This window comes from Gouania willdenowi, chromosome 9 (genome assembly GCF_900634775.1).
Source record: "Gouania willdenowi chromosome 9, fGouWil2.1, whole genome shotgun sequence".
Taxonomy (NCBI): Eukaryota; Metazoa; Chordata; class Actinopteri; order Blenniiformes; family Gobiesocidae; genus Gouania; species Gouania willdenowi.
This window is the reverse complement of record NC_041052.1, coordinates 4,954,281-4,973,670: the sequence shown is the minus strand read 5'-3', so window position 1 is coordinate 4,973,670 and position 19,390 is coordinate 4,954,281. Positions and strand designations below refer to the sequence as shown.

The window sequence follows — 19,390 nt, the reverse complement described above, 5'->3', positions numbered from 1 at the left end:
CAAGTGTAATAGATGGGTTTTAATCCATAGAGGGCAGCCACATTTTACAAACTGTTAAATTTAAATACTTTTACTAAAATGTTAAACCAGGAACAGAACTTTTGTTTTTTTAAGAATCAGATTTACTTGAGTTTTGTTTTTGGTTACGATTGAGACTCTTTTCACAGACTTATGATGCAGTCATGGAATTATTGCAGGGCAACTCTTTTGGCAATCCTGTAGATTAGCATTGTACTAGAGCTCTAGAAGATACTGTAGGTAAACTTAGTTTACTAAGACAATATGGTGTCATTTCAGTCTAAAAGTAATGCAACATTGTGCATCAACCATATGTTGATGGTTAACATGAAACATTAATTGAATGCATTTCAGTATTGCAAAATTGTAGGTTTTCGTAACTAGCTTGGTGCTAGTTCTTTATACAGGGTGCACACATTTAGTTAAGCTAGTGGTTTTACTTTAATTTTTTTAAAGGTTTTAATGCTTTTAAACTGTCAACCTTTTAGATTATGTAGTAAGTTTTAAGTAGCGTGCAGGTTGGAGGCCTGCTCTTGACAGCAGTGGATGTAAGTCAAACCACTCAATGAGAGTCCAGACAGAAACAAGTTGCTTCAGTATTTTTTTATTCAAATAGCAGTTACATTCTTTTGCTGACCCTCTTGTAAACAATGTCACCAAGAGTCATTGTCTGCATAGAGAAAGTATGAAAATTAGTTTATACAACTGTGAAAAAAATGACACATTTTATATGCTGTACTCACGTTGACAATGGTGTCTTTGTCCACGAGTTCTGTGACCGACTCAACTCCCTTCAAAGAGACTTTCAGCTTATTGCCTTCCCGATGCACGGCCGCCTGAGTCCAAACATAACAGTTGAGCTTTAAACTAAGCACAATACTGACAGTGTGTTTTCACTTACCATGACTTTCCCTCCAGTCATTGTGTCCAACTCACTTTCCTGACCAATGGTGAAGTTATTGGACAAGACTTGGGTGCCAGTTGTGATCGTCACTTTGAAGTTGTCACCATTCTCCTCAATTTCAGAGATGCTCTTGAGGTCTTTGCCTTTCTGGACAAGCTCATCAGGGAGACCTTAATATTGAAAACAAACTTTCCTTAATAAAACCTAAACATCTCATTTGAAGACAGAGGAAAAAAAAACCAAGCCTTACCCACAGCCTTCATGAAAGGCACAAAGTTCTCCTGTGACTCCAGTTGGTATTTTCCAGAGAAAGACATGGTGGCAGAGAGCAGACAGAAGGTGAAGACAGGAGGACTCTGAGCTGCTTTTATACTCACACAGCACAGCAGCTCAATCATTAACTAGGCCCTCAGGTGTCTCCAATCATCTCCTTTGATCCAGGCAGAGTGAGTCGGCGTAAGTGCTGCAGATAGGAGCAGGCTGAGCTTGTGTAACTTTTGACTCAGGGAGAACAAAGCCAAAGGTAACAGTATTCAGATTGTTTTAGTGAAAACAAATGACTGTAAGATACTTAAATAATATGCAACTTAATGATGATCCACTCCGTTGTTCAGGAGAGTTGGATCTCTAAGGCTTTGTTCAAAATAGCATATACTAACATACTACTCACTCTACGTCTGACGTCAAAATAAGTATGTAGTGCATTCATATTAGATACATAGATGCAAAGATTGAGTACCCGGATGTATGCACGGTGAATACAGTCATACTCAACAGCCCCATGATGCATGGTCCTGGGACTGGCTTCAAGCTAAAAATCAAACATACCCTTTTCAAAACAAAAGCATCTATTCTTGTCTTCAATTTGTTTTTTAACGCTTTTGTAAATAGGGCTCTTGTTTTTAAGTTAACCAGAAGTTTAGTCTGCAGCACAATGGAGGGTCTCCAAAAACCTCTAGAATGTCAGAATAAAATGTGTTTACGTGAGTTTTATGGATGAAATGAGCACATGTTGATATTCTACTTGGTCACTTTCTCACTTAAAATGTTTTCAGAACTTTCAAAGGTGGAGAATCAACAGAGATATTTAGCCTCAGTGTGATTCAGGTTTTTGTCGTTGTAGGTTCCAAATGCATTTTGGGAAACTTGGAAGTATACTTCAGTGGGAACGCTCATCATCCTAATCATACTTAGTAGACAGTATATACTCATTGAGATTGTAGTGTGTAGTACGGAGTGTGACTTTTCCAACAAAGCCTCAGTCTTCTGACTGAGTTTGGACATTCCACATTCATTTTATACACAAACCAGAATGAGCCAGCAACACTTATTAGGGCTGAAATACCAAAGTTAAACCTGTATCTGTTGAATGAAGGTGTTTAGAGTATAGTATAAAACCAACATTTTCATCATCAAAATTAAATTTATAAAACAAAGATCACTCAAGTTATTTATGACTTTGTTTTAAGTCTTTGGATGCAGAATGTATCTTCTTATTTGATTCACTTCTGGTGAAATTGTGTGTGTGTGAACCTTAATCCTCATTTGATTAGAGATGTACTTTAACCAGGTGGTGTCATTAAAAAAATCCTTCAAACTGCAGACTAATTGACATGTCACTGCGAAATCCCTTTAAAATCAATCCTCAGCTTTGTGTAAAAATGTGTTTTTTTTTTTTTAAACTCACACATTTGTTTACATGTGATTTGCTGTTTGAATATGTTTCAAAGTCGCAGGTCAAAGGTGACAACTGCGTGAGATAATTGTGTTAACTATTGCAACAGGTCCTCAGTGGGACTGCAGCACAGCATCATGTGATTTTACACACAGATCCGTTTCTAAGATTGTACAAAGCAGAACGCCTGAAAGATAAGGATGACTTCAGGCTCTCTACACTCAATGATAAGTATGTACACACACAGTTGGCCGATAAGGCTCATGTTTATGGGGTGCTAAATGTAAAAACTGGGTCACTTTTTCATAGCTGACATTTTTTGAACTTTTAGCTCACTTTCCTCACATTTACTTAATTTTTCTTTCATTTGAGACAGAAGTTCATGTAAAACAGCATGTTCTATATCATTGTTAAAAATGTGTACACATGAAAACTAAATCTAAATGGTAAATCTAAACCTATATTCTAAATGTTAAATCTAAATGCTAAATTTAAATGCTAAAACTAAATTTAAATGGTAAATCTAAATGCTAAATATAAATTTAAATGGTAAGTATAAATGCTAAATCTAAATCTAAACATTAAATTGGTTGCCAAGTCTAAAGCTAAATGTTTTGAAATTATTCGCTGACCTGCCCACTTTGTACAATTTCTAAAAGTTTAGCTTTACACTTGGCGACCAATTTAACATTTAGATTCAGTTTTATAATTTAGATTTATATTTAACATTTAGTGTTACATTTAACATTTAGATTAACATTTAGATTTATTTTTTATGTTTACACATTTGTAACAATAATATAGAACATGCTGTTTTACATTAATTTGTCTCAAATGAAAGAAAAATTAGTTAAACGTGAGGAAACTTAGCTAAATGTTTAAAATATGTCAACTATGAAACACTATGACCATACAGGCTCACTCGTTACTCATGGAGAAGACTTTTTGTGCACATGGTACCTATAAATAAATCAAAGAAACCCTTTTTTCAGTCTCTCACATCTTTATTTCAGCATGCAGATATCTGGACTGCCATTGTTCTGCTTCTTTTTAATACAAAGATTTCTATATATGGGTAAAGGCACTACAGAAATAAGCCGGAGGAGGGGCTAAATATTGTGATAAATCACTAACTAAAGGGAAAAAAAACATTACAACTCGCTGTTTCTGGCATCAGGTGAAGCTCATTGGTGGATCCGGTGAGGAAGGGCGTGGCCAGCAAGGTGCAAAAGCCTGAGGAGGATTTCATTGGGTTCACCATCGAACTGGCTGGTGGAATCATCTCCTTCCTCATCGGTGAGGCAGGATTGGTCCATAACACAGCTCTCTGTGAGGAAAGGTTCAGTGATTTACAGATGGATTACAAGTACTCATGTTACTGTAATTCACTTGATTTTATGGGTACTTGTATTATTTTGAGTATATTACTCAATCAGTCATTTTACTTGTACTTGAGTAAATTTTAAAAGAAGTAATTTGTTACATTTCTACACCCAACCGTTACAGAGTAACTTATTATATTTTGTTTTAAAATGATTAATGTACATTGTGAAACTACAAAAAATTAAATGACCAAAAAACAATCAAATGCATCACACCATAGCCGACCAATCAGATTAAAGTAATGCACCACGCCAAAACAACAATGAATGCTGGTTATTTTCCAGAGTTCATAAATGTAGTTATACTTAGAGCCTAATAAATTATTTTTTTTTTAATGAATTAATTGACCTCGGCCAAGCGCAAAAGCGCATAGAGGAAGGTTATGTTTTACCCTGCATCATTTAAGCGCAGTGGCTTATGGGTAATGTAGTAATGGTAGGGAAGTGCGTTGTGTGTATGCCCCGCCTGGTACTTGTGCTGGACTTGGCGGAAGTCTGCGCTCTGCGAGTGCTCTAGTATTATCTGATTTTATTTTTAAAAAGAATTATACATTTTGACAAACCTTTTATTTTATACAGATGCCTTTGTGGAAAATAAATTAAGTTAAAAATGTGAATGATTTCATTTCTTCCTTTTTTAGTTTACGCAAGGGAATCGTGGCAAGATTTCTAACCAAAAATAAACATGGGGGGTGTTATGACTTACTTGTACTTGAGTATAATTTCACTCAAATAGCAGTACTTCTACTTGAGTAGGATGTATCATTACTTTTTACACCTGTGGTGATATGTTGTTATCAGGGTTTATAAACCTGGGACCATGGACTCCTTCTCGTTGAGCAACAGGGCAAATGTTTATGGCATTGAGACTTTATCGCAGAACTGTTGAATAAACCCATGAAGGATCTAAACCTCGAGAAAAGTAGAATTTGACCTATAGAAAAGTCAATAAATGGCTTTTGTCACCTACAGAAGCCCAGTAATAAACTTCAGTGAATGAAAATGCTCTGACCTGCATCACAGCAGAGTCCTGAAGTAGCACAGTGTCCTCCCTCAGATCCACAGGGTTTCCCTCCAGCCTGGCAGGGAGTGAGCAGGTAGTTCTCCTCCACACAGTGAGTGGTGTCTGGGGAGCCCAGCAGGCAGCCCAGACCCTCCCCACAGCAGATACTGGGGCCAAAGCAGCGGCCCCGATCTCCGGGGCCACAGGGCATGCACTGAAACAGGAAGCAAGGATTTATTCTGGGTTAACTCATGAAATGATTGATTCATCTGTGCTTCTGAGTGTCGCACCAGTGTGTGAGTTGTTTTATGTGTTGCAGTTGTTGCTGTTATTATTTCTATTATAGGTGTATCTGTCCTAGAAAATACATTAGTCTTCTGTTGTTATCCTTGAAACTTGTGTTTACTGAGTTAAAGCTGCTGCAGATAAATCCATAGTGTAGGCGTCATAGATCATTAAACAGATGCTTCGACGTGTTTTTACTTCATTCTTACTGTGATTTCTTGTGTTTCTTCTCCAGATAAGGAGCACAGTGATACACTTTGACTACATTTTTGTCCTGGTATTCCCCGTGATATCACTTCACTTTGCAAGATATTCATTTACAGCCAAATTAAAGCCCCAAAATACACATTCAGTATTATTTTTGCCACAACTTTCAGTGAAAACTTCTGCCATGATGTTGCGCTTTTCTTTTTCTTTTTTTTTTGTTGTTGTATTGTTGCCATAAAAATGTAAATTGAGTAGTAAATTGTGGTATGCCATTTTTTTTTTTTTGGACACTATAGTGAGGGGGCAGACCTAGAGAAGCTTTGCTTTATTCTGTCGCTTTCCAACTACTGCAAATATGTATTTACATACGTGTGTATATTAAACCACTGATTTTATATATGATGTGTTTGACATTCATAAACATATGAACTGTCTCGTCCCTGATGGGTTCTATTTTTGTTGTTCATTTACTTAATTTTATTTTAAAGTTTGAGATCAAATCACATCAAAACACCAGAAATGTGTCAGAGGTTTTTTTTTTTTGAGGAAAAACGCAAGAAATGAGAGTAAAAATGAAGGAAAAACACTTCTATGCGTCAGTTTACGGGACTCCACATCCCACAATGCAATGCATGAAACTTTTCTAACAATGTTAAAAAGAGAATATTCACAGTAATCTTAACCTTTTATTGTTTTTTTTAAGCAAATGATCTTTTATTTACTGAACTATGATTTTCGGCCGGATTCAGATCTTTCCGTGTAAGCCCCAAAATAAACATTTGCTAGTATATTGCAACAAATCACCGTGAGAAAAAACACTTATACGCTTCCGTCTACAGGACTCCACATCCCACAATGCAATGCGCAAAACTTTTCTGACAATGTCAATGAACAGTGGAGAGCTAAACAAAGTCTCAAGCAGCAAATGATCTTTGATTTGTTGGACTTTGACATTATGTCTTTAACTGATGTCTCCAGCAACTTTAAAATAAAACCAATGCAACATCTTAATGCAGAACGTCAGTCCAGATGCTGGTAACACTTTTGTTTGGAGGAAAAAGCCTTAATCTGCAGTGAAATGTTGTCAAACAAACACACACTCACCTTACGCAATGGTGCGTCCATTATGGACCGTTTTCCTCCAACAGGGCAGTTGGAGATGTAACAGGCTGAGCTAACAGACAGGAGGAACAGTAGACACACGGATACAGCAGCTTTGCTCATTTCTGCTCAGACATGACAAAAAACAACAACACAAATAATAGTTGGAAAAACCTCCTGTGAAGCAGAAACATTCTCACAGAACAAATGTACGGTACTCACTTGTAACTTCAGGTTCTTTCAGCAGTCGTTCTTAGATGGATGCTGAAGTCTCTATTATCTCTCCCATCATCACTAACATGACTTATATACCCCTGGAACATCTTTAGAGAGTGACACCGAAACCTAAAAACCACTTAAAACTCCTTAATAAGCTTATTTTAGATTTGCTCACAATGACGCTGACGTTACGCTGGACAGGTCAAAGGTCACATTATGGTCACATTATGGTCACATTATGGTCACATTATGGTGGATCTGAACTTGCTTCCAACCATAGGGTCAACAGGAGACGGGCTGGTGGTGCGTGACCGTGCATTTCAGAGATGATATGAAAGCCGGAGAGGTCAGGAAGAATACGTGAATATGAAATAATTAAAGAGTGAATATAAATTAATTCAGTACAACTTTTGGCTTAAACTGATTTAAACATTTTTCAACGTTTTCTTTTTTTAACTATTAATCAGAACAGTGAGAGTTTATGAATGAAAAGCTTGTTTTTGAAGCTCTAATCATGTAGACTACCCAAAATAAATGTTTTACAAATACATTATGACACACACACACACACACACACTCCGCTCTAATCGTGTGCTGTGATTAATGCACACAGCGATCAGGTCTGAGGTTAATCGGTCTCATGGGTTCATTAACACAACTAATGATTAGACACAATCAATTAAAGGCTGTTTCACCATTTTAATAATATGAGCTCAATTAGAGCTGCTTTTAATATCTGCCACCTCATCTTCAATTTAAAAAAGTTCACATCATTGTCTTTGTTCAATGAATGTTTGACAGAAATTGGATTTTTACATTATTGTTATTATTATTATTATTATTATTATTATTGTGGTTTTTTTTCTGCTATTGTTGTTTATTTTTCTCTCTTTTCTTTTATTTATTTATTTATTTTTCTAATTTGTCTGTTCAACACTCATAGATGATAGTATTATTTTATATCTATTCTATAAACTTTTTTTTTCTTCTTATAATTTTTTCCTACATAGTTTTATAGTACATAGTATATATATATTTATATATATATATATAATACTGCAAATCTGTATTTTCTGTATTTTTCTGCATCACTCACCTAAGATTAAATTAGATTTGTATATATATGCTCTATAGTCTGCTGGTGTGTTGACATTCCCACTAACAGAAGTTTCAAGGTCAGGAAAACTCATGAACCATTACAATGTACAAGAACACACTACAATAAGGACCTTAATTTGTCCTGACCATCACACAACTATTGTTAATGCCTAAAAATTATTATATTTGTCTCTGATATGTAAAAAAAAAAAAAGGAAATATTTTGAAGGTTTTTGACATTGTAGTAAAAAAAAAGAAAAATGTTTTTATTTAAAAATGCAAATCTATTTGTATAGCGCATTGTAAATATGTAAATGTCTATATTCTTCATTCTTTTCATATATTTTTTTGTATTTGTATTTTCTATTTACATTTGTATTTATATACAGTATATATATAGCCTCTATTATTGTATTGTTAATTTTATCTTTTCATTGCACTATTTTTTGGGTATTCTGTTTGTTGCCTTCTGTTGTCTTTTTTTTTGCACTTTATCTGAGCTGTAATGACAGTACATTTCTACACTGGGGGGTCAATAAAGTCACTCTACTCTACTCTGCTCTACATTTCATACAAAAGGTAATTCAATGTGTTTTACATGAATAAAAAGTGGAACAGAAAACATTTAACAGTTTAAAAATCAATAAGAACATTAAAATAAGCAGTAAAAACTTTAAATCAACAATAATATGATAAAGGAAAATCTCCCTCTCAGTCATATGCAGTAGCAGTCATTTAAAAAAATGAATAAATAAACCAATTATTTTAAAAATGTCTTTCTCAACAAAAGAGAACCCCTAACACGCTAATCCACATCCATCATAGCATGCCACTGCACAACTGCTGAAACTTTCACATTGCATAGTTTTCCTGCAAAACATCAGATTTCTTTCATCCCCTACATTCCTTCCAATCCACTTTTTTTTCATCGAGAAACGTCGATGTCTCTCTAGTGTTTCCTTATTTTTCTGCAGGAAGGCACTACTAGGGCTTGTTGACTTCCTCTCCCCTCCCTTCCTTCCTTCTCTCCGAAGGTACTCATCTGAAAAATGAGAACAAAGTGATTGTTCCTGTTCTCTTTCTTAAGTCACTTCAAATGCTATCGGTGGATGGATGGGTGGCTCATTGTCAGGAGGGTTGCAGAGCGAGCAGGAGGAAGAAACTAAGGTGCAGCTTCAGCATCACAGAAAACACACAGAGGGCTACACACTCAGCTGGTAAGTCACACACACACACACACACACACACACACACACACACACACACAGCTACATGGCACTGGTGGCATGTGAGGAGGAGCCTCACCTCTAATGGAATGCAGGCGTGAGTTGGACCCTCACAAAGATCAAATGTTGCACATCCCTTTGAATTACACACGTGTTTTATTTGGCTTTGCATTGCAAGAAGAAATAGGTTTGTCTTTATTTGTGTATTTTTTTATGTATGCGTTGAATTCTGTCATTGTTCGCTGTCATAAACGTACCTCAACCTCATACAAAAGTCCCTCATACTAACACTCATCAGGAATAAACAAATTAATATGATTAACATTGATATGTTAAGGTTTCATTTACCAGCGTTCAGACAACTTTTTTCAGGAAATTTACTTTGAAATTCACTTTGATCTCCTGACATGTTTTCGACTGCCAACTGTCAGTCTTCCTCAGAGGCATCTACTGATCGCTTTGATGTGAAGACTGACAGTCAGCAGTTGAGATCAAAGTAAATTTCCTGAAACAAGTTGTCTGAATAAACGAAACCCTAACATTTTATCATTACAAGATGAACTTGCTGGAATTAAATGTATACATGAATGTAATAATTAACCAATAATCCTGGCATGTAATCAAAGACTTAAAGTGCATATGTAGTTAATTATTTGATCTGTATATTGATCCTTATAAAAGGAAAATTATTTGATTTAATTTGCAGCCATTCTTTAAAAGATATCAAATAAAATCTTGAGATAAAGAATTTGATTTAATCAATCTTTTGACACAATTACAGACATTTAACAAAGAAACACAGATTGTAAAACACATGTACAGTATATATGACACGCACAAACGGTGATTAATGATCATGTATATTCAGTAAAGCATGAATCTCATGCAGAAGTCATACACTTCCCTACTTTAACGCTGACATAAACAAAGTTCTGTGCTGATGCCAATTACAGTATACCTTCAGTGTTAAGGCAGGGGTGTCAAACTCATGGTCTCATTTTTTTTAGTGATTTTTTAAAACATAATGTGTGACAATACGAACAAAATCTTACTGCGGGCCATAGCGGAAGTTCCGGTGGGGCAAGGTAAGATTTTGTTCGTATTGTCACACATTATGTTTTTAAAAATTACAAAAAAAAATATGAATTGTTATGTTGAAAAAATGTTTAGTTCCAGAAACCCTAATCAATCCAAATTCAAAAATGTATGACACTCCCAAATATATCAGCATCAGAAAAAGATGGGGTTTTTTCACAATACAAGGAATTTGTTTTAGATATGGGGACTTGTAACGTCTCTCTGCTCATATATAGTACACAATTACTGTCATTTTTAATCGCAAGTTGTTTTCTTTAAAACCTATGGGCAATTTGTCCAAAAGACATTCTGAAATTATAATGATTTTTCTTCTTTTTTTTTAACCCAACTTGTTTACAAATTTCAGGACTTCTGCAGAAGAAAGTCCTGAAGTTTCTCATAACTGTGTCGTCATCTTTTACACCTATGGTATTTTTAGTGATTTATAGACACACAAACACAAATAAACAAAACACAAGAACAGAAATGTTGAAATTGCTCCTCTTCCCCCCAAAAAATCTGTAGTTTTCTGTATCGCTCACCTAAGATTAAACTAGATTTGTATTTATATGTTATACTTGATCTTTAGTGACTCAGCGAAACACAGCGATGTTCACTAAAGCATGACATAGCTGGAGGAAAGAAAAAGAGGAAGTCCTTTTAAGATATTCAAGCAAAAAAAAAAAAAACAGTACAAGGAAATAAAAGCGAAAGAGAAGCGAAAAAGGTGTGGGAGCTTGGAGGTGAGCAACTTACTGACTAACTTCCTAATTTCAGGTAAAAAAAAAATAAAAAATCGTTGCAGAAAAAAAGAAGTTAAAAGTTTCAGTTTCATCAGTTAAAGGTGGATGTTGACCTGATTTTGCATTGTTTGTGTACCAGGTTGTTTTTTCTACAATCAGAATCAGAATCAGAAATGTTTTTAATGGCCATGTACAGTTTTAAGGACAGTACAAGGAATTTGTCTTGGTAGTTGGTGCACAAAACAAACAACAACAAAAAAAATAAAAAAAACAAAGAACAACCCAGCAACAATAATAATAATAATGATAAATATAAAGGATGAGGGATAAATAAAGGATAGATAGAGAATAAAGGATAAATAGGATAAATATAAATATATATATATACATCCATCCATCCATCCATTTTCTTACCCGCTTATTTCCCGTTTAACAGGGTCGCGGGGGTCTGCCGGTGCCAATCTCCGGCTCTCATAGGGCGCTTGGCGGGGGTACACCCTGGACAGGGCGCCAGTCCATCACAGGGCAACAGAGACACAGACAACCATTCACTCTCTCATTCACTCCTATGGGCATTTTAGAGACTCCAATCAACCTTACAGTCATGTTTTTGGATTGTGGGAGGAAGCCGGAGTACCCGGAGGAAACCCACGCAGCACGGGGAGAACATGCAAACTCCACACAGAAAGGACCCAAGTGTCCACCCCAGGGCTTGAACCCAGGACCTTCTTGCTGTGAGGCGGACGTGCTAACCACTAAGCCACCGTGCGCCCTTATATATATACAGTGCAGCATATATTGTCATCATGGAGGTGGTGATCGGGTGGGAGGGGGGGGGTTCAGTGGGTGACTTGGGGTGTGTTCATGTGGATGGTGGCAGAGGGAAAGAAGCTGTTTTTGTGTCTGGAGGTTCTGGTCCTGATGGACCGAAACCTCCTTCCAGAAGGGAGAGATTGAAACAGTTTATGACTGGGGTGGGAGGGGTCGGCCACAATTTTTCCTGCAAGCCTCAAAATCCTGGAGGCGTACAGGTCCTGGAGGGAGGGCAGATTGCAGCCGATGACCTTCTCTGCAGAGTGGATGATACGCTGCAGTCTGGCCTTGTCCTTGGCCGTAGCTGCAGCGTACCAGATGGTGATGGAGGAGCAGAGGATGGACTGGATGATGGAGCTGTAGAAGTTCACCATCATCTTTGTTGGCAGACTAAACTTCTTCAGCTGCCGCAGGAAGTACATCCTCTGCTGAGCTTTTTTGATAAGGGAGCTGATGTTCAGCTCCCACTTGAGGTCCTGAGTGATGATGGTCCCTCAGGAAGCTCCACAGAGCTCACTGTAGAGTCTCCCAGGGTGAGGGGGATGAGGGGGGCTGGGTTCTTCCTGAAGTCTGCTATCATCTCCACTGTCTTTAAAGCGTTGAGCTTCAGGTTGTTCTGGCTGCACCAGGACACCAGCCGGTCTGTCTCCACCTGTAGTCAGACTCGTCTCCATCAGAGATGAGACGATGATGGTCGTGTCGTCTACAAACTTCAGGAGTTTGACCGACAATAACAATGCCTGCACTGTTTCACCTTCTGATGAACCATCAACTAAGTGTCTCAAATCTGCAACAGCTTCAACCTCATCATTATTTTTTGTTGAAACCGAGCAGGAGAAAACACAAATAAAATAGTAACATGCAAGATTTAATAAACAGTTTTAAACCACTTCATTCTTGATGATCTGTTGACAGTATATCAGCACAAATGAAGCATTTTAAAAGCAAATCCTTAGAGCAGACATGAGCAATGGTCCGGGGCCACATGCTTAGTTTAATTTTATGCTAAATAACAAAAATACACAAATACACACAAAAATAACAGAAAAAATATACATAACCATAACAGAATCTCCAAAACATATAGAAAATCATGAAAATACACAAAATTTCTCAAAAATACATACAAAATTATAGAAAACACACAAAAGGATAAAAAAAATACACAAAACAGCAACAGCAAACACACAAAATTATAGAAAACACACAAAAGGATAACAAAAAACACAAAACAAAAAAAACCCTGAAATATATACAGGAATACACAAAAATCACTTAAAAAAACATACAAAATTACAGAAAGATAACAAAATACACAAATCAGCTACAAAGAAATTAGGGTAAAAAAATGGACAACAGAAATACACAAAATCACTCCAGAAAAACATAAAAAACAAAAACACATAAAATGAAAAAATAATGTACAAAATGACTCCAAAAACAATCAAAACAACAGAAATACAGACAAATACCTCAAAATCACTGAACAATGCAGTCACTCTCCAAATGTCCTAATTTCTTATTCCTAACCCCAGTTTGACTTTTGTGTAGAAAAACGATGGAGAAAGATGAAGAAAACTCTTCACAAGGAAGAAATCCTCCTTTCAGAAAAGAGCCAAAGATATCTCAGCAACGTAGTTTCTACATACGTCCAACCCAACTCTACGTTAAACCTTCAACGTTGTCCACTCCATTTTTGGGCATATCACCTGCTACCTACAGTGCTTTCAGGCCACCAACTTTCTGTCCTGTGCTTGATTATAACCCAAAGGAAAGCTCCAAGGATTGCAAAAGAGAAATAAACACCCAAGAAAACAAATGTGAAAAAAGTGAGGAAGATGGTGAAGATAGGAGGGATAAAAAGACAGAGGAGCCCTCCACCTTTCCACTTAAGCCTCTTTCTCCGCCATCTTCCAAAGCCGTCCATGGAATGATAGAACTCAACAGATTGCAGCACCAAAGCAGGCCATCGGGTAGAAACCATCTAGTCCATGTGAAGCAGGAGCCTCTCAGTCCGTCTCCAGTTTGGCCCCCCACTCCATTCCTTCTCCACCCATCCTACTTCCCACCGCTCCACCACAGTCTTTTCCCGTACCCCTTCCTCATGCCGGGGCCTGTCATGCATCTTCCTCAGAGTCCCTTTTACCACAGAAAGAACTCATATTCTGGAACCAAAGAACAGACGTCACCAAGTGGGTCAACCAATGTCGAGAAGCTCAGCGTCAACGTTCAAGTAGACGACAGCTACTACGTGGACGTGGGCGGCGACCAGAAGCGATGGAAGTGTCGGATGTGTGAGAAGTCGTACACGTCCAAGTACAACTTGGTCACGCACATACTAGGACACAACGGCATCAAGCCCCACGGGTGTCAGCTGTGCGGGAAGCTGTTCAAGCAGCTGAGCCACCTGCACACGCACCTGCTCACGCACCAGGGCATGAGGCCCCACAAGTGCCAGGTGTGCCACAAGGCCTTCACGCAGACCAGCCACCTGAAGAGACACATGATGCAGCACAGTGAAGTCAAGCCCTACAGGTGAGTGCTGCTCCTCCCTCCGCACAATGGCTGTTGTGTTCTCTCCCATTGTTAACACCTTTTATCGCTTCTCTAGCTGCGGCGTGTGCAGCCGGGGCTTTGCTTATCCCAGCGAACTTCGGGCCCATGAGCTGAAGCACGAAAAAGGTCAGGAGAACGTTTGTGTGGAGTGTGGGTTGGACTTCCCTACGCTGACCCAGCTGAAGAGACACCTGACTGTTCACAGGGGTCCCACTCTATACAGGTGATGAACAACTCGCTTTACCATTAGTTAAAGCTACTGTAGACAATAGTTTTTCTTTTTATCAGATAAAGACATATACGGTACCTCATAGATCAATAAATCAAAGATCATTTGTTTGGAAAAATACGTACTCTTGTAAGGTTTTTTCTTTACCTTCTTCCCAGATCTTTTAATTGAGCAACTCTGAGGACAGATGACAAAAGTCGTACTATTTCTCAGTGTAATTTATTCTAATTAGTCACAAGCAAAGTTTTAGCAGGACTGCTGTTCCTGCAAACAGCTCATACACAGGTGAGTCTCAGAAGTGAAGCCTAATTTAAGGTTCTGCTTAAAATCCCCACCGTAGACGCACGTAGATGCACGTAGGCGCAGACCCCCTCCCCCGTAACCATACGTGCGCCTCCCAAAAATCCTGACTACCGGTCGAGTCAACACCTTAACGAGTAGTCAGCTAGGGCTTTGATTGGTCAGCTCCAAACCTCAGCACCAGTCACTGCCTTTTCCAGTCACACCGCCATGTTACAACTTTTAGCGTAGCGATACGAGAGTTGTTTCTACAGTGGATTGTGTCACAGAGAGAACCAAAACGGACTAATAAAAGTGCCAGAGTTTTATTATTTCCTTTCATGGCTGCAGCACACGTGAAGCACCGCCAAACGGAGTCGATCACAGACAAAAGGTGTGTGTTTACTGTTATTATCACCACTGTACCTACAGTGTGTGTGTGTTTCATTTACAGTAAACAATGACCAACATGCTGTGGAGGCTGATAGAGGAGCAGACACGACGTTATGTTTAAAGCGATCTTTACAGCGCTGTCCCGCTCCAACTCCCCACTTCCCAAATAAATTACATTTTAAGATGCTTAAAAAAACAAAACATACTGACCATAAGATAAACAAGGGATTTTTAATGCAACAACACACAGCCACACCTCCTAGCGGCACGGCGGCCAATCGCATAGCGAGGCGTTCCCTCCACGCAGAAGTAAAAGGGCCAACTTCCGCATCATGTTGATGGCATGCCCCCGGTGTAGGTCCTGAAGCGGAACCTGAAACCAAGCTTAAGAGTCATGTGTGTACAAACATTTTGGGGGTTTTCCTGGACTTTAGGAAGGGGATCGTATAACAGGAAGGCTGGAGCAAACATGTTTCTTCTGATTTATCATCATGACCATTTCAGCCGACTGCATCAATACTTTGAGATCGTGTAAAAACAGTGCACAATGTGTATGTGTGTGTGTTGACAACCAAGCATGGAGTCAAAGCAACAGTATCAGAGCCTACAAAAGACAAACCATGAAAAATACAAAAATAAAAGAAATATCGCTCACTCTTTAATTGACATTGTTTGAAAAGTTTGGCGCTTTGCATTGTGGGATGTGGAGTCCTGTAGACGGAGGCATTGAAGTGTTTTTACTTCATTCTTGCTGTGATTTCTTGTGTTTGACCCCAAAAACTCTGCTAAAGTGACTTCCGGAAACATTTCTGGTGTTTTCACCGAAAGTTGAGGTAAAACAATGTCAGATGTTTATTTTGGAGCTTACACGAAAAGAAAAAAATAAAATAAAATAAAAATTCAGATTCGGCCAAGTTGAACCTGAAGAGTTATCCCGGAGAACATCAATAACAAACCAGAACAAAATCACTGTTGTCCTTGTCTTGTGACGAAACACGAGAAAACACTTCTATTCATTCGTCTACGGGACTCTACATCCCACAATGCAATGCAAGAAACATTTTCGAAAATGTCAAAATGTCAGGGTTTACAGTGGAGATCAAAACAAACTTTTCAATCTTTTTTTTTAAATAATGAACTATGATTTATTAATCTATGAGGACTACGTCTTTATCTGATAAAAAAAAACAAGAATCATTTCCAGCAGTTACTGTATATAGACTGAATGTTAGCTTCTATCAAAACATTGCATTTTGAAGCTCAACATTCAACTAAACTTTTGGTTGATCAATTAAGAGCAACCCTGGCCTTCAGGATGTATACAGTAGATGTCCCATATTTCACCTGTCTGTGTGGTCTGTTGTTGTCCTCTGCAGGTGTACAGAGTGTCAGAAGACTTTCCAGTATCCCAGTCAGCTTCAGAACCACATGATGAAACACAAAGACATCCGACCGTACATCTGCAGCGAATGTGGAATGGAGTTCATCCAGTCTCACCACCTCAAGCAACACACACTCACTCACAAAGTAGGTTTAGGGTAATCGAGCAGGGTAAAAAAACATCTTTAATGTGTCATAGTGTACTGGTCTAATGTTTCAAACAATAATGTATGATTTAAATGTGTTGTAAATCCATCCTTCAGGGTGTGAAGGAGCACAAGTGCCGTATCTGTGGTCGTGAGTTCACCCTGCTGGCCAACATGAAGCGCCACGTCCTCATCCACACCAACATACGGGCGTACCAGTGCCACCTCTGCTTCAAGAGCTTCGTCCAAAAACAGACACTCAAGGCTCACATGATCGTCCACTCGGACATCAAACCCTACAAATGCAAGGTGCGAGCAGTTTGACACAAATTATGACAAATCATACATACTTTTATCACTTTGTTTTGTATTTTGGGGTGTTGATCAAGTGATAGCATCCTATGGTTAGCATCCTACATGGCAGAGGTGTTTGACTAACGCATGGTCAGGTGAAGATAAATCAGTGTAGCTAAAAATTTCTTCATCGTTCACCCTTGGAGTTGGACTCCAGGCGTCCTTCAATGACTAGATAGCAGAGCGGCTAATGGGAGTGGAAGCCTCCTCGTCCATAGGAAGGATATTGCTGCACAAGAGGCCTTTCTAACAATGGAGCCCCAGCCTCCCCCGAGAACGAGGCCCTCAAATAGATTTCATCTCGCTTTCTCTACTGCTGGAGGGAGGTTTCCTGTTTTCTCACGGTCCTCTTGGACAGTTTACAGTCCCTCTCTCCTTCTGAAGGAAAGGACCACCCTATTAAAAAAGAATGCAGAGGAAGGACAGCACAGGAGTAGCCCTTCCCTGTTCTCCTCCTGGCACGGTTCAATGTTGCTTCCTCTTTCTCTCTCTCTGTTTTTCTAGTGCGTGTTTGCGAGTGTGTGTATGTGTGTGTGTGTGTGTGTGTGTGCACTGAGCGCAAAGAGGGGGAAAGAGGGGTGTTTGAATATGTGATTTTAAATCTGAATTCCTACACATTCATTCATGATTACGTGTCACTCAACACCTCAGTATGAGGAGGAAATTCATCATCTAACAAACAAGAATTGTCAGAAAAAAAAGCATTGGGTATAGGAGATGTCATCCTATTGTTTTATTATTATTGTTCTGGGCATAATGTTTATTTCAACCAAAGATACAGACAAGTGACAAACAAAGTGTTGCCGATACAAATATTGGACACTAATCTACTTCAAATATTTAGTTTTTGTCAATAAAATACTTTAATTTACAATATTTATCATTGCATTGAAACTCGCTAGTAGTTTCTGAGGTAATTATCTCTGTAATAGTTCAAACTTTAGTGGCTCAAAGCTGCAGAGAGTGGTAAACAGTTATGGAACGCAAGCTTAGGGTTGATCACCCTGTAGCTGGCCACCTTTGATGAGGGTGTCTGGAATTAAAAAGACCAAAATACCCCCTGATTCATTTGCATCCTTCCCATGTCTGAGACTCAGCTCCCATGCCATGCTCTGAAATGGTAAACCTTGTATTACTACCCTCTTTTGGCACAAGGGACGATTTAACATCACGTCCCATGTTTAATGATTGTTCTTACACCTGGCAAGAGTGTAAAACCTCACTGTTAGACTTAATCAATAATATTTTTCACCTCTGATCACTGCAATTTTCTTGTATTTTCAGCTTTGTGGAAAGGAATTCAACAGGATGCACAACCTCATGGGCCATATGCATCTGCACTCAGACAGCAAACCCTTCAAATGCCTCTACTGTCCCAGCAAATTCACGCTGAAGGGAAACCTCACCAGACACATGAAAGTGAAACACGGAGTCATGGACCGAGGCCTGGATGAAAGATGTGAGCAAACACACACGTGTGAAAATCTGCATCTATTAAATGGAAAATACTTCTGACACTGGATGGTTTCTTTTTGTTTCAGTGTTTCGCCAGCAGAGCCGTTTCTGTCTGTCCGCTCCAATGGGCCTCCTCACTCACTTCAGTCAGGAGGAGCCGTTCGATCTGTCTAGGAGGAAGCCCCTTGGCCTCCATCTTTCCCAGTCTGATGGGAGGAGCACGCCTGGAAGCTCGTGTCAGGAGGAAGACGAGGAGAGTTTGTTTAGAAGGAGCCAGTTCAGCCCCGAGGTGGAGCAGGCGACAGAAGGAGGGAAAACCTCTCCTCACGACGCAGGTTTAGATGAGACGCATGAGAAGGGGTCAGAAAAAGAAGCGCAGGGTCTGAGTGCAGAGTACGGATCTAATGATGAAACATCTGAGTCAGACGCAGAGCCTGGAGAGCAGCTTTAACACCACAAACATCTGTCCGTGCAGATGTTTGTGGTGTTAAAGCTGCTCACTGACTCAGAGGCAGAAGGTATGGAGGAGAGTTAGAGCCACACCAGCAGCTGCAGAGGTCATTATACGTCATTAAATGGAGCATTCATACAGGTGTGTTTACAGTTTCCAGCAAAAATAATCCTAAAAGTTGTCTGGTTATTACAGAAGCAGATTTTGATCAGGCCAATTTTGATGGAGAAAATAATTTTCGGGAAATCAAGAATAAGGTGGAATGTCTCGATTAGGGGTGTCAAACTCATTTTAGTTCAGGGGCCAAACACGGAGCAGTTTGATCTCAAGTGGGCCACAGATTTTTTACGTGGGAAAAATAGTAATTCCAACATTATTATGCCCTAGTTTGCATTT

The 19,390-nt window shown here is 38.8% G+C and overlaps 3 protein-coding genes across 3 annotated transcripts; 1 reads left to right on the top strand and 2 right to left on the bottom strand.

Annotated features, from left to right (window-relative positions):
• Positions 1-606: 606 nt before the first annotated feature.
• LOC114470026 (fatty acid-binding protein, liver-type-like) lies at positions 607-1,295 on the bottom strand. The gene is made up of 4 exons (XM_028458009.1): positions 1,173-1,295; positions 920-1,092; positions 762-854; positions 607-688 (listed from the first exon to the last, which is right to left on the bottom strand). Exons 1-4 carry the CDS (start codon positions 1,237-1,239, stop codon positions 638-640), a joined length of 384 nt encoding a protein of 127 aa, XP_028313810.1. The 5' UTR covers positions 1,240-1,295; the 3' UTR covers positions 607-637.
• Positions 1,296-3,580: 2,285 nt separating this feature from the next.
• On the bottom strand, positions 3,581-6,890 carry LOC114470158 (isotocin-neurophysin IT 1-like). Its single transcript, XM_028458175.1, has 4 exons — positions 6,798-6,890; positions 6,579-6,700; positions 4,992-5,196; positions 3,581-3,924 (listed from the first exon to the last, which is right to left on the bottom strand). The coding sequence occupies exons 2-4, from the start codon at positions 6,696-6,698 to the stop codon at positions 3,782-3,784; spliced, it is 468 nt and encodes a 155-aa protein (XP_028313976.1). The 5' UTR covers positions 6,699-6,700; positions 6,798-6,890; the 3' UTR covers positions 3,581-3,781.
• Positions 6,891-8,972: 2,082 nt separating this feature from the next.
• znf366 (zinc finger protein 366) lies at positions 8,973-18,994 on the top strand. Its single transcript, XM_028456896.1, has 7 exons — positions 8,973-9,109; positions 13,303-14,286; positions 14,363-14,530; positions 16,585-16,735; positions 16,852-17,043; positions 18,373-18,547; positions 18,630-18,994. Exons 2-7 carry the CDS (start codon positions 13,310-13,312, stop codon positions 18,992-18,994), a joined length of 2,028 nt encoding a protein of 675 aa, XP_028312697.1. The 5' UTR covers positions 8,973-9,109; positions 13,303-13,309.
• The last annotated feature ends 396 nt before the right edge of the window (positions 18,995-19,390 follow it).

Bases quoted from the DNA above. Each gene is read 5' to 3' on its own strand.
- LOC114470026 (XM_028458009.1), bottom strand. From the start codon at position 1,239: ATGTCTTTCTCTGGAAAATACCAACTGGAGTCACAGGAGAACTTTGTG. The intron at 1,093-1,172 runs GTAAGGCTTGGT...TTCAATATTAAG, and splicing joins GCCTTTCATGAAGGCTGTGG to GTCTCCCTGATGAGCTTGTC. The intron at 855-919 runs GTAAGTGAAAAC...GTTTGGACTCAG, and splicing joins TGACTGGAGGGAAAGTCATG to GCGGCCGTGCATCGGGAAGG.
- LOC114470158 (XM_028458175.1), bottom strand. From the start codon at position 6,698: ATGAGCAAAGCTGCTGTATCCGTGTGTCTACTGTTCCTCCTGTCTGTT. The intron at 5,197-6,578 runs GTGAGTGTGTGT...TTCCTGTTTCAG, and splicing joins TGGACGCACCATTGCGTAAG to TGCATGCCCTGTGGCCCCGG. The intron at 3,925-4,991 runs GTCAGAGCATTT...CTTTCCTCACAG, and splicing joins AGGACTCTGCTGTGATGCAG to AGAGCTGTGTTATGGACCAA.
- znf366 (XM_028456896.1), top strand. From the start codon at position 13,310: ATGGAGAAAGATGAAGAAAACTCTTCACAAGGAAGAAATCCTCCTTTC. The intron at 14,531-16,584 runs GTGATGAACAAC...TGTCCTCTGCAG, and splicing joins AGGGGTCCCACTCTATACAG to GTGTACAGAGTGTCAGAAGA. The intron at 16,736-16,851 runs GTAGGTTTAGGG...TCCATCCTTCAG, and splicing joins AACACACACTCACTCACAAA to GGTGTGAAGGAGCACAAGTG.